This window comes from Gymnodraco acuticeps, unplaced genomic scaffold, assembly GCF_902827175.1.
Source record: "Gymnodraco acuticeps unplaced genomic scaffold, fGymAcu1.1, whole genome shotgun sequence".
Taxonomy (NCBI): domain Eukaryota; kingdom Metazoa; phylum Chordata; class Actinopteri; order Perciformes; family Bathydraconidae; genus Gymnodraco; species Gymnodraco acuticeps.
This window is the reverse complement of record NW_022990701.1, coordinates 1-15000: the sequence shown is the minus strand read 5'-3', so window position 1 is coordinate 15000 and position 15000 is coordinate 1. Positions and strand designations below refer to the sequence as shown.

The 15000-nt window shown below is 37.9% G+C and overlaps 2 protein-coding genes across 7 annotated transcripts in view; one reads left to right on the top strand and one right to left on the bottom strand.

Annotated features, from left to right (window-relative positions):
- coro2a (coronin, actin binding protein, 2A) overlaps positions 1–6405 on the top strand; it is a 39252-nt gene extending 32847 nt beyond the window's left edge. Inside the window, exons 9-12 of the mRNA XM_034231417.1 lie at positions 961–1073; positions 1190–1280; positions 1845–2104; positions 5352–6405. Of these exons, the coding sequence (XP_034087308.1) occupies positions 961–1073; positions 1190–1280; positions 1845–2104; positions 5352–5492 (605 nt within the window). The 3' untranslated portion in view covers positions 5493–6405. The remainder of the gene's footprint in view (positions 1–960; positions 1074–1189; positions 1281–1844; positions 2105–5351) is intronic.
- A 3816-nt stretch (positions 6406–10221) lies between these two features.
- anp32b (acidic (leucine-rich) nuclear phosphoprotein 32 family, member B) lies at positions 10222–14235 on the bottom strand (the record flags this gene model as incomplete). Of its 6 annotated transcripts, none has more annotated exon segments than XM_034231502.1 (6): positions 10222–10922; positions 11988–12066; positions 12166–12287; positions 12849–13044; positions 13874–13996; positions 14086–14235. In XM_034231502.1, coding segments are annotated over 6 exon segments (765 nt in total), but the record flags the coding sequence as incomplete, so codon positions are not given.
- Between the last annotated feature and the right edge of the window lie 765 nt (positions 14236–15000).

Sequence of the window (15000 nt, the reverse complement as noted above, 5' to 3'; positions counted from 1 at the left end):
GAAGACAGACATGCACTCAAGGTTTAGACTTTAAACTCAAGAGATATTTTTGAATGAAAGAACTCTAGTTTGGGATTTTGCACATATATTTTTGTATGGTACTAAAACAGCAACCGTTCTTTGATATCAATTTACAGAGATATAAGCACAATGTAGACCTTTCACAGTCTTAGAGTACTATATATCATACCCTATATTTCAGACGTTAAGATGATATTCAGGATGAAAGCTCTGTGGTAAAAAATAATGTCGTTTTAACTGAAGCTTTACACATATGGGTTTCCCCTTTGAACTTGTTTAAAGTCTTAGATTCTCTACCTCTTTCTTTCCTTTTTCTACTTGCCTTTTTCATTTTTATACAAACTTAATGAGCATTGTTAAAGGGTGCCAGAGATCTAAGACTTTCATCCCCAACGATGGCTTAACTGTAATTGTTGTGTGTATGACAATAAAAAAACTTGAAAGCAGCAGAAATGTAATAAATCCTAAAGGAACGCATGCCAGATTCATTATAAGGGTCTAAGGATTAAAACGCTATGGACCTTTTTCTATTGTGTGTGTCCTTAATAAAGTCATTACTGTTATTAAGTTGAGTGGGTGTTAAAAGCCTATCATTTCTGTTCTGCACACGGCCCCTTGGCCTGTGCACCGGGTGGGTCCCACGTTGCCATATTTTATTTTTCCATCTCAATACTAACATACATGTGTACTTGTAAAACTTTTTTGCCTTTTGCGTTTTCAAATGAGCATTACAGTCCATTCTTGTCAAGCCGTATTTACAGTATATGTTTTTTTTACCGCAATTATGTTTTGTCTTGGCTTTTGTCACACCTTTTACCAAATATCCATTTTAGTGTTCAGTTAATAACCGTCAACTGAATATAACAAGATATACTATACATATATTAAAGCTCAGTTGTGCAGCTCTAAAAGTAAAACTGTCTGTGTGTCTTCTTTCAGGTGTGATGCCTAAGAGAGGTCTGGACGTAAGCTCCTGTGAGGTTTTCAGGTTCTACAAACTGGTGACAACCAAGAGTCTCATCGAGCCTCTCTCCATGATCGTCCCCCGCAGGGTGAGAGCACAGCGTCTCACACAAACCACAAACACAAGGGAGATATACAAAATAAATACTCAATTTTGAACTAAATAGAATACGGAGAGCTAATCTGAACGTGTGTGTGTTTGTAGTCGGAGTCATACCAAGATGACATCTATCCGATGACGGCTGGCAACAGGCCGGCTCTGTCTGCAGAGGAGTGGCTCAGCGGCATCGACAAAGGTCAGACTTAATGTGTTTGTGTGACATTTGTGTATGATGGTGAGGTGCTGCGTGATTTACAGATGTGGTGGTGAACTGCTCCAAACTCAATTGTAACCGGTGTCCAAACATGCCTATAAAGATCAGGAAATAAAGGTAGGGCTGGGTTTAGTCAAGATCGCCATGTTGAGAAGAGTACTTCTCTGGTATTGAGATAGAAAACGTATCCAATACGTAAAACATATACATTTTCATTCAATTTGACTTATTTCTTATTTTTATTTTATATATAATAATACATGTGATTTATAAAGTGCTTTTCCTGGTGCTCAAATCGCTTAAACATTTAATAATGGTTCTTCCTTAAAGTGGTGGGAGAAGTAGTAAGATCCTTTACTTTGGCATTTAAAGCAAAAGTACTTCAGCAAATCTAGTATTTGAGCTGGTCAAAGTACGGGAGATTGGTCTTACTCTCCTGTAGTTTATTCAGTGTGATTTGTTAGAAGAAATATTCTAAATGTTATTTCACCATCATTCAGCTCATCTTCCTCCTCTCTTCCTCCTCCATCTCTCTTTGCCTTCTAGGTCCGGTGCTGATGTCTCTGAAGCCTGGAAGTCAGATAGCAGAGTCGCACTCGGAGATGGGTAAGGGGCTGGGAAACACACTGGACACGCGGCGCTCTCACAGCAGACCAGGCATGCTGCAGCTGGCCTACATTCAGGACAAACTGGAGACCAAAGAGGGAAAGGAGGACGGCGGCAACACAGAGGAGGAGAGGAGCTGGACGCCCGTCAGCAACGGAGAAGACTACGGACTCTGCTCTCCACCCAGGACAGAGAATGAGGTACGGGGGGGATTTTGAGTTTATATCCTACTGCTTTTGCAATGATTTAGTTTGCAAAGGCAGAGACGTTGTGTGCTTTCCATAAGACCAATAGAAGAATTAGAGATGAGCCTACACTTTTGCATTGTCAATCCATCCTCCTGAATCCTGAAAGGTTTTCTTTAGAGGCATCTAACCACAACATTTTAATGGAACAAAATAATTATACATGACAGGACATTCAAACCAAATAATTAATCAAACGGAGACATCACTTTGAATGATGTTGAGTTCATCAGTAAGTTGTGTAAAATATGAGCAAAATCATCATCAGTTAAAGGTAAGGTAGGTCATTTTGGAGAAACCAGCTCGAGTGCGCTAGAATTTGAAAATACACAACCGGAAAAAATCTGCCACTTCCTTACAGAGCCCCTCCTCCAACACACACAAACGCGCACATGACCAATGAGGGCACGAGATAAATGTGTGCACAGATGGAAGGCTGACAGTAGGGTTGCATATCGTTGACTTTTTTACGATACCGATACCGATACCACTCAACCGATACATGTCGTGATACTTTCATGTTGCATAAGGGAAAAATTGAATCATCAGTTAACATGTCAAATGAATATTAAATTCAATTGTGGGACTTGGACCTTTTAGTACTGAACAAACAATGAAAAACACGTTATCTATGAAGGAAACTGATTCTGCAATATCATTTATATCAACCCTCAGGCGTGAATAGCACATCTTGTCAATGGAAAAAGGAAATGGCACCAGTATAATCAATATTCAACCTGAGATTTGACTGACCAGAGAACACATAAAGGATCATGAGATCTCGGCATTGCACATAAAACAAATAGCATCATAAAAATCAACATTTTCCTGATGAAAGAAACTAATCCCATCACAGTTCAGTTTTGTGCATTCATCTTCAAGAAGATGAGCATATCTGCTCTCTGGATCCAAACGGGCCCTTTCACAGCGTAGGATATCACCTGCTGAACTGAACACTCACTCGCTTGGCACGCTGCTTCCCTAAACACAAAGGTACTTGGTTGCCATACGAGACAGCATTGGTTGGAGGTTGGATGTGTTGCCACCTTTCCCAGAAATAAACTTCTTGCAGTGGTTACAGACCCCACCATTCAGACTGGCAGTCATATGCAGCCACAGTCAGTCGAATAAAATATGTAATCGCGATTAATCGCATGATTGTCCATAGTTAATCGCAAATTAATCGCACATTTTTTATCTGTTCTAAATGTTCCTTAGAGGGATATTTTTCAAGTTTTTAATACTCTTATCAACATATGAGTGGACAAATATGCTTTATGCAAATGTTTGTTTATTATTTGATCAATGACAAATATTCTCATGAATATTAAACATAACAACCTCTGAACATTAAAAGTATCCGCCTCAATTCAACCTGGAACCTCTCTCATACTCTCTCTCTCGCTCGCTCGCGCCACACATACACACACACCCTCCCGGTCCTCCCGATGGCCAGTCGGTGCCTGCCGGTGAGCGTGGAAGTGTGGTATGCCGCAAGCGGACGGCAGGAGCGGGGCTGTCAGCATCAGCTTGTAGATGGTATTTTAAACTCGATGCGCTCTGAAACTACGGGGCGGCCGAGGACAAAAAATACACATGCGTTAATCACGTTAAAATAATTAGTGGCGTTAATTTTTTTTTTGCGTTAACGCGTTATTAACGCGTTAACTTGACAGCCCTAGCAGCCACACTTTAGATTTTCTAAAGTGACTCATTTGCGGAGTTTCACGGCGAAATTGACATCGTAATTCCGACGGTTTGGGCGGGAGTTTAAGGACATTACGCCTCACTTTTATATAATTTTTTTTAAAAAGTATCGAAAACCCGATCTGATTTCGGTACGGTATACTATAGCCGCCAGTAACCGGTATTTCGGTAATACCGGGAACCGGTATGCACCCCTAGCTGACAGGCCGGTAGGCCATCCAGTTATTTTATCCGGGCCAGCTAAAATGATTGGTCGTGCTTTTTACAGCGCTACAGCTTCCACAGGTTACATTTTTTTATGTATTTATTGTCAAAGCATTTCATATATTCATTGCTATCAGGATGTTAAGAGCATTCCATGGAATATATCAAAAAGTGTTTCTGAAATCAATTACATACCCCACCTTTTAAAGTATGAATTATACAATTTCCCCCTCTCATCATGCAAACGAGGCGGTGTCGTTTTCTGAGTTGGCTCAGGCTCAGGCTGTGTAAACAGTTTCCACCAATCGGATTAGGGCATTGGTCTCTGTGCAGCCTGAAAGGCAAAACCTTGTCTAAAAAAGGTCCAATAAGTCCCAGCTGCTGCTCAAAAAGCTTAAGGATAAGGCTGCGGATGCTCTATATTTTTGTTATTGACAATAAATCCCATGAAAATGCCAAAATCAACATTCAAGTAATCCTACTTAGGGATTGAACTGAAATATCTTATTCCTCAGCGCACACACATATACATGTACAGCAGATATGTAGTTTTATTACAATATCATACTGTTTGAGTACCCAGCAGTTTAAGGAATCAACCTTTTTCCTTCTCTTACATTTTAAACTATATATTTTTCAACAGTAATCAATGCCACTGACAGGTTTGGGGAGTCAGAAAGTATTAGTAGAGATGGACTAACCAAATAGATGGTACAATTAGAATACCATCAGCTTTACCCTTAAAGATTTTGCTTTGAGTTTTCTGAAATAATTCAAAGTGACCTACATTAACATGTCAACATCATCCAGATTATGGCAGCTGGACGGTTAGAGAGATTTTAATAAGGAAATCAAAATGGAACAGCAACTCCAATGTATGGAGGACTAAAGCTGCCATTATAACAAATAAAGAAATAAGCCAAAAAAAGAGCAAAAAAGGAAGATAAAAAAACACAATTAAAAAATATATATATAAAATGTTTTTTATCTGACATATTACTTATTTGTATAAGATGTAATTAATAAACGAATGTATATGTTTCAGTCCGTATTTATTTTGGTTCTTTATTTATTGGATTTTTTGTATATTTTTGCCCATATTTAAATGAGGGTTCTTTAACCTTTGACTTAACACCCTATTTATTATCAAATAAACCTGCACATTTATTTGATAATTAAGGCTTTTAATTCTAAGTTTGTTTCTTCATATTTATACTATTATTTTTTTGTAATGGCAGCTTCAGTCCTCCATATGAAGTAGATATATTCCCATCGTGTGTTTTGTCCACAGCTGCGTCTGAAGTTCCACAAGCAGCAGGAGGAGATCAGACGGTTGCGGGAGCTTCTCAACCAGAGAGACGTACGCGTCACACAGCTGGAGCTGGAGATGAAGAACATGAAAAACTCCCAGCCTCACCAGGGCTCACTTTGAGACCCCCCCCCCCACGGAGTCACTTTCACCCCCTCGTGGACCACATGCATTACTGTACAAACGCACTAATTTACACCTCTACTTTATGTTTCCTTTCTGTCTGTTCCTCACACGGTGCACATATTTTCTGTTCATGCACACACACTCAGACAGTGACTCTCACCCAGCTGTAATACAAAGTAAAACTCTTTGCACCTGTTTCTTTTGTACGCTTCACAGCTATGCAAGTTTATTGTAATTTTTAGCTTTTCTATGCCGTTTGTAGCTGAAAAATAAAAAGGTTGTCTGTGCCTGTCTTGACTGAATGATGTGGCTGCCTGATGTTTGAAAGTTGTGGCAGGGCAGGAGCGACACCCTGTGTGATTGTACGATAACGCTACATTTTATTTTTTATGCTTGGTGATTGTTTTTTTTCTTCCAATATTGAAACTACTGTAAGTGGAGATGGCTGTGGTGTTTTAATGTATGTTTGCTTGAATGGGCGCGATCTAAATGAATGCCGATATCATGATCCTCGCTGTGTTTCGTTGAGCTGGATATGTTTTTTAGTTTTTTTTAATGACTGGAAAATTGGTGAATAATGAATCTGTTTCACAGCAGCTATTGTGTAAGCCATGTCTGTACCTGATGCCATGTACCAGTTCTTAATTTTTATATTTATTTTAAAAATACAGTCAAAGAAAAAATAAAATCGAGTTCTTGAATTCACAATTGTAATTTTGCAATATACAATAACTGTTTTTAAAAAGACTGAAAGATCGCTTTCATTTTTCCTGATGTGGAATCACTGTGAGAAAACTTTAAAGGAGCCCTGCACCACTTCTGGGTTTGTTTTCCTCCAGATTTCAGCTCTGAATGTATTTTCCTAAATAGGGTGTCTTTTCTTTGCTCTCTGTAAAAAAACTGAAACATATCACTGGGGTTTATTATTCATGTTTAAGCTGAAAGAGTATCTAATACTGTAGTGGATAGTCAAATCTCAGCATCTCATTGCTCTGATAAGTAATAGTGCAAGTTAAGGTGGGAAATAAATATATGTTATAAGATAATGGCATTTTTACCTTGTACACCATTGTGGCAATTCCTCTAACATCTCAGAGTCATTAAATCACGTTTTTTTTTAATTTGTCAATTCTTTAATTCACTGGCTTAGACAAAAACTGTGTTTTTTATTCATATATGGTTTCTCAGTATCCAATTAGAGATATACACACAGATATTATATTCCAAGAAAGATACATTTATAGGATTTTGTTTACATGAATTACTCTTAACCAGGATGTGCAGTTATTAACAAAATAATTATTGAGCTTTATAGTTGATTTGCAGCTCAATCTAGAACACTGACAGCTATGAACTGTTTTAATTTGTATATTTAGTTTGTAAGTAAATGGATGTTGAGTGAGATAATATAGTATATAATTACTCTGGTCAACTGCTGTTTCTATGTCAATAATTAATTGTCAAGCTCAAATTTAGACCAACTGGGACGATGAATACTAATACTGGTACGTGGATATTATTTATTATTTGTAAATGAAATATTGCCAGTATGATGAGTTGAATTGAAGATAAATTAACTCCACTGGAAGACATGTATTTATCTTTTTAAAGGGAACATGTGACAGGAAACTCATCAATACTTTTAGAGGCTTAGATATGATAATCTGTTAATACAACTGCAAAGACTTAAACATCTTTAAAACATACACAAATATACACGAGTAAGTAAAATCCACCTTAATGTCATATTTAAACCTGTTTTCCTTCAGGTAACCTCTGAATGGTGTTCACAGTATTTGCCATGTGCAGTCGGACCAGTTTCTTAGATTTGCTGCTTTCAGAATTTAAACATCCCTTGTTCTCCATCTTAAAGGGAACTATTCTCTAAGTGTAAATTATATATATATATATATATAATTAAAGAGCCACTTACTATACTGCATAACACCATGCATGCCTGTATTCATGTAGGCACAGCACCATAATGATATTCTAGATTTGGCTTACATTTCACAGCCTGTTCTTTATAACACATACAGACACACTGGCTTCATTACAATTGTGACCTCTGGCTGGACAGTTCCAGCACAGCTTCATCTCTGGCTGACTTTTGTCCCGGAGCAGCAACGCCCGGTCTATTGTAAACTCTAACCCCCACTGCTGCTGGTGGACAAGTCTCAACACATTCCCACAATGCACTGCTGTTATTGCTCAAGGGCTGATTTGGCTGTTTGATCACATCACAACTGTTAAAAGTGACACGTTGTACCACCAGACATGTCAACCAGCTTATCTGTGTCCGTGTAACTGTAGAGTTACATTTTCCCCATTCACAAAGCTGTTTTATTTAGATTTGTATAGTATTTCTGCTTCTCAAATAGTTTACAGTCTACGCCATAATCTTGTGTTTAAAAGACAATCAATGGTCAGCCTGGAAATGCAATGCTGTATGCGGTTTATACCACAAATAAATATCTGTAGCTGAATAACAAAGGAGCTGCCATATTTGAACACATTTGTTCACAGCAGTTTTGTAGTGACTGAGCTGTCACTACAACACTGAGAATTTGGGTTATGCACTTTAGTTAACGCTGGCCCATTTCCATTGCATGTAGTAGGACCACATGAAACTGTAACATATTTAATATAACATATTTAATAACATAATGATTGAAGAAATTCTTAAAGAGGCCTCTTTTTATACTTTTGGGGGTTTTCCCTTTCCTGTAGTGTTTGTTGTGTATGTACATGATGGGCTGTAAAGGCTAACATTCAAAAGTTCCCTGCAGAGGGAGTTTCTCTCGATTGGACTCCTTTGTTGACTTCTGCGACATCACTATGTAACACTTGTGCTTCTATTGGCTAGTGCTCCAACACATTGTACGTGATAGTCTAAGGGGCGTGACATCTCTAAGCAGTTGACCAATCACGACAGAGTGTCAGTAAAGGTTCCTTAGACTTAATTTCCCACTTGTTAGTATGAATAAACATTAGCATGAATTATTGACGAAAAGCAGTGAAGGATGGAAAATGAAATTGTGTCTCTTTACAAATCTTTTTCCTGCTGTTTCTCCAAGTTCTCTCATGAATGAATCATCACAATGTTGTGGTACTGTGCTGATTGCTTTGCTGAACTACAATTGTGAAAGATGGATCATCACTCTGTTGCTTTATTATTAATGTGGCCAATACCAAGTCCTCAGAAAAACATCTCAAGAAGCCAAATGAGAACAACAATATCAATCCATTTCGGAGAGCTCTCGGTATTAAACCATGCACATTGTGTTATACTGGAGCAATAACATGGCTGCAGAGTCGAGTGAGGCATTCACTCTCTGATTTAATAAAAACATTTATTAAAAGTTTGTTGCTGGCTTCACATGACCTCATTGTGTCTGGTCTATGCATTTAATCCAGTTACTCTGATATCTTTAAATTGTCTGTTAGATGTATTCAGTAAAAACGGAAACCTATGCTTTCTTTGAATATAGTTTCGAAAAACAATATTGATCACATAACATATAATTTAATATTTCTGGGAAATCCATTTGTCTCTTGTCTACCTAAAACAATAAATTGAAGTAGAAAGCCTTTCACTCAGTGGCTCAGACCCATTAATATTTGAGCAGAGTAAGCTATTTCTGTTACAAATCAGCAGTGGTGCTTTCAGGTCCGGTAGCTCCCTCAGTTAACTATTGACTGTGTGTGTTGAGTCTCTGAGGCTGCAACATGTGGACAGCAAACATCATTCATCTGTACATGATTGCCTGTCTTGTGTTCAAAGTTAACAAAAATAGGCTCTAAAGGAAGCAGCCTGGAGAAGATCAGCCGCCTGTAACATTTTTAAAACAAATGACTTACCGTTTCTGTAGATTGAACAGTGACTACCTTCGTCACATGTGTTTTACACTACAAACTACAAGCTACTCTCTTGTTCCGGAAAACTTTTCTTTCTTAAAACAGTGACATTCACCAGTCATGTTATTGGTTGCTGTAAACTACACTCTAACCTGGGGGTCAGCAGGCTCCAATTAGCCACAAGAGAAGAGTTCATTGATTGATTAACAAAGAAAACTGCTACCATATTTTTGTTATATGAAAAGCCTGCTAAGGCCTCTGGAGTTTCAAACGGAGGTGAACATTAGAAAACATTTTACCCACAATTGAAGACTACATTTTGTCCCCTATCTTACATGGACTTACGAGAAAAGGGTCCCCTTATGGCAAGTGGAGGAAAGTAATAATTGTAGCTAAGCTCTTTCCACATACAAATAGGCATTGAGGAATTGTATAGGGATCAACTTTAAACTGTCCGCTAATTCCTAGATTAATCAATTGTTGGGTCAATTTAAATACAGAACATAGTAAAAAATGTCCATCTGTATTTCTCAAGATCCAACTGATGTCTTTAAATATCTTGTTCTGTGCGTTGAAAACCAAAAATATATTTGATTTAGTATAGTATAAGGTAGGATATTTTGAAAGCAGAAAACAGCATGTGACATATTTTCATGAAAAAACCTTCAAACGGGTATCAAAATAGTTGCCGATTATTCTTTTGTCAATGAAATATTAAAATCATAAAATCTCAACTGGTCTTTAAAGCTCTTTTCTGTGTACTGTGGGGTAGAGTCCCCTTGTTGCAGAGAACATAATAAGAATATTTATGGCCGCCATCACTTAACGCTCATTTTGGGGAAATCATGGCAGGAAGAGAGAAAGCACAAAATGTTAACATTTTATTTACAAAGTTGTTTTTTTGTCATACAGAAAGTAAAAATGTAGCTACAACCTTGATTTGTGCAACAGGCGGCCACACTAAAAATCATGGCCCGCTGGTTGCACAGCTATAGCAATAATTTTATTGGGAAAAATAAGGGACAGAAAAATAAAATAAAACAATAAAAGACAAAAACAATTTAGAAATAATAAAACCCAACAAACAAAAAATTATTCATCCAACAAAATATTAAAAGCACAGACCCAAAACTAGATACCAGTCCCAAAGTCCTCACACGGGAATACACATAGAGGGAGCAACAGTGAAATTGTGGAATGCTGAGTGCTGGGCTGCCTGAGAACCTCGGGCCGTTTGGGGGTGAGGTGGAGGGTGTTGGGTGGCTCTCAGCTCCATGTGGGGGAGGAGGGGGAGAAAAAAGGGGGCGGCAGCTCCACTCGGCCCACCCGTCCGGTACAGTCTTGCCCCGTAAAAAGAGGTCGGAGCTGGGGGTCAGACGTGGATTACAAAGGCGGTGCGAGTTGTAAGACGGCGGACTTTCGGGTTTGTGGGGAGGGAGGGTCACTCGGTAGGCTCTCGTTTTCAGTTTAGCTCTTAATCGTCGTCTTCATCATCATCGTCGTCATCGTCGTCCTCATCCTCTGGGTCTCGCTTTCTCTTCTCCCCTTTCACGGCTACGACTTCTGCTTCTGGGGACAGAGGGAAATCTGTGTCATGTGATGTCATCGGATGGCAAGACCATAAAACTAGCACAACAGTGAACTAATATTCCTTTTGCAACCACTAAAACAACACTCGACACATTTTATCCCTTTAAAGTCCAAGTGCCGGATTCATGTTTTAACTTTTTACTATCAACATATACGCAAGTCTTAATGTGTTACATATCTTAAAATCAAGTGTTAACTCCTACAAACAACTTTAGTTGTTCAGCTTTATCAAAGACATCCTCTGGTGGGACATTATGGAGAGGGGTCAGTGTTGAAGAGTGGTCACTATCATGTTTTGCTGTCTCTACCTGATATAATGTTGCACGATTAGGAGCTGAAAATAACATATGTATCTTCAGTAATGATATTTTTCAGGATTTACTGGCCCTTCCCTCCTCCTGCAATGTTTTTGCTCACAAGCTTTATTTCTTCTACCAATAGCTTTCTAATACCGTATTAATAATGAATCCATGTATACTGTCTTTGAGTTGTATGATGAGTGGTCAGTAAGTCACCCCTATAGAAGCCCCTTGATAAGGCCCTGTACCCTCTCCTGCATAAAGCTCCATCAGTAACCAGAACCACCAGCAGGTGTCATATTATCCCTGATATCAATTGATTTGTCATTATCCAGTTCAACATGACACCAACATACTAATTATACTATGCAAACATTTATTCAATTTAAGTTTGCAGCTTAATTACAAACAAAATCTGAAGTACAATGTCTATAAAAGGCTTCCTCTGCCTTCCTGTTAATAGAAAAACGCATTTGATTTTTAAAACTGGACAGTGCCAGTTTAAGTTAATTTGACTGTTGCCCTTTGTTTACTTTAATAACACAATACACTAAAAGGCACTCTGCTAAATTGTTCAATTATTTTGCATTCTAATTTTAATAGTCAAGTGTTCACACCAATTCTGTTGTACTAATAGTAATAGTTTACTACTGTGTTGAAACATGTTTAAAAAGGTGCTATGGGGTTAAATACATTTTCTAAATGTGATGTGGGGGAACGCTCAAATTAAGTAAATGGTACATACCGTCTTCATCATCATCATCGTCATCATCGTCGTCATCTTCATCATCATCCACTTTTCCCACTTGACCAAAGGTTCCCACCTATAAACAAAATTGTACGAGTTAAAATCGAAGATGCATCCAAATGCTTATATCTTTCCACCAAATAATCCTGGCTCAATGTTTTTTATTTTTTATTACCTCATCATCTGCGCTGACCTCATCATCATCATCCTCTTCTCCTTCTACCTCCTCCTCGTCTTCCTCCTCGTCCTCTTCCTCATCAAAGTCCTCCTCCTCTCCGTCCTCATCTTCCTCTCCCTCTGCAATACAAAAGCAACAACAATCAGTCGATAACAAAGTGGAATAATGCTCTAATCAAAGTCCAATAGTTCAACTGAGAGACACGGGTAATTATTTTGTGTTGCAATTAAAATCTAAACCAAGTTCCAGACAGGCACATAGTTCCTACAGCTTCAGGCAAGTTAGATTAAATACTTTGAATGCCACTCAGAAATGTAAGAACAATTATTCATGCATTTTTTTCCACTACAGATCTGCTCGACATTAATGCAAAAGAATTTGGTAAAAAAAAAATGTTTTTAATAGATCTTACCAAAAATGTGTTTAGAGGACAGATGAAAGATTATTTGAAGACATTTTATCACAAATTAAGGCTTCATTTTTAGATTAATGTATTTCATGCCCTTTAAGACTTTTTAAAGTTCTGTGGGAGACTTGCAGGCAGCCATGTTGAGGTTGAACTGTATTTACATTTCTTATTCAGCAGTTATATTCATATCTTTCCAGCTGTCGTGGACCTACGGATATCATTACAGCAGGATGACCATAGACATATCTGAAATATTGGAAGAACTTCTTACCTTCAGAGTCATCAACATCGTCTACGCCTTCTCCGTCCACCTCTCCGTCAGAGTCGGAGGCTTCCCTGTCCTCCAGATCATACCCATCCAGGTAGGTGAGCTGTGGCAGCAGCTTGAACACACTCTCTCTGTAGTCGTTCAGGTTTGTCACTTCACAGTTGAACAGGTCCAAACTCTTCAGGTTATCCAGCTTTTTCTGTTGATCAAATGCAGATAAGTACTGTGATGAGTAACTGCTGTGTGTCCGGTCCTGAGTTCAGGGTACTAGAGGTACATGGTGTTGTGAAAAAAGTAAAACTAGTCTATGTTTAGCAATACCAATTATATAGGGTTGATATTCCCTTTAATAACTAAATGTAGATATTGCACAGTATTCTAGTGTTTACAAAATATTAAGGCTAGAGGAGTTTGATAAGTTCAGAAAATAACATCACTTTACTTTAAACCCATCCTCTAAAACCAGGGAGATGATGCAACATTATGTCCAACACCTAAGACAGTATCTAGACTAATTTCACGATATAAATGAGATACAATGTCTAGCCCTACCTTGATTTTAAAGATTTGTATCATCACTGTCTACAAACATGTTTTTTCTTATATGAATATCAGCTCAAGAATCATATTTCAAATGAGTATAATTGGGTATTAAATACAAGTGCATTGATGGACGATCTATCATTACTTTTGTAAGGGTCAGGTCCAACATATAAAAGAAAATAACAAAATATATAGATGAAAATATTCTGAAAACTGGGCTGAAAGCAGAAATGTATATGTTTTTTTATCCTGTTGGTTGAGTAATAACAGCTATTTACCTGCAATTATATTAATGCTAGTAAGGCAGTGTACATGACATGGTTTGGTACAACGGTATGTCTGCATTTTAGTAAATTGTCATTAATAGTAGATGAGAAAACAAAAAGTGCAATGTCTTCCCAAACCTAAGAGTATACACATTCTGTAGGCATGCAGATGGATATGTTTTATGACTGAGTGTGGCTTCCAACATATAGGAAACATACCAATGGTTCCAATGTGCTGATGTCTTTCAATTTGTTGCCACTCAGGTTTAGATGTGTAAGGTTGGGAAGTTTCTCTGCTAAAACATCAAGGCCGCCGCTGATTCTGTTGTCGCTCAACTCCAGCTGAAACACAGTAGAAGGAAATGTTATTCGAGCTGAACTTTTATCATAATTCAACTTTTACTTATAGGGAGGATGATTGTAATTTTTACCTTTTTGAGTTTTCCTAGTTTAGGCAGGTTGGAGACGGACATTAGGCCAACATTTATCAAACTGAGGAACTCCAGGTTGACAAACTCAGCTGTGAGGCCTTCGATCTTTCCTTCAACTGATCTACAATTATCAAGGACAAGTTCTCGTACCTGAAAAGTAGAAAAGTATATCACATTTAAAATGTCACCTACGCTGTTTTATGCATTTAGTGAAACTATACTAAGAAGTCATACTTAAACAACTGAAAAATATTTAATACAAATATTAAACAAAGTTAACATGATGAATTAAAAATAAGGTAGCCTACTTTGTGTAAACAAAATCACAGAGACAACAAGCTTGAAAACATCACATTTTTTAATCGGGGGTGGTGTTGTTTATCAAAGTGGCCCATGCTTTGAACAAAGTAATTCAAATGTATCTGCTGTAAAATACTGAAAAACAAGTCTAAATGCGGAGTTTGTTTGAGTCAGTTAATACTAACAATGATTGCGCAATTCAGTGTTGAACAATACGTTGCAAAAAAAAAAAGTTGTTGTCAAACGTCAAAGATCAGTATTTCCCAATTAAAAACAGCGAAACACAACCTGTGTCTCCATCTAAAAGCACTTGTGTGCTTGATTTACCCGGGAGAGACAGATAACATAATGATTTTCATTGGGAACAGTAGGGCAGTAGCTCATGGCCTGCTGTAGCAGTCACTAATGACAAATGCAATGATTTTTTAGTAAGCTAGCTCGCTATAAGCTAACCATTGCCCCTTTTAAACGCTGCCGTGCGGTAGAGGAGCAGCTATTCTGTCTGCCCGCCATTAGCCAACCCAACAGCAGCGGAAAGGATTGCGAATACACCCTTAGTAAAGATTCTTTTTCTACGATAAACCATCTTTCATTTGGGAAGTGGAATATTCCTTG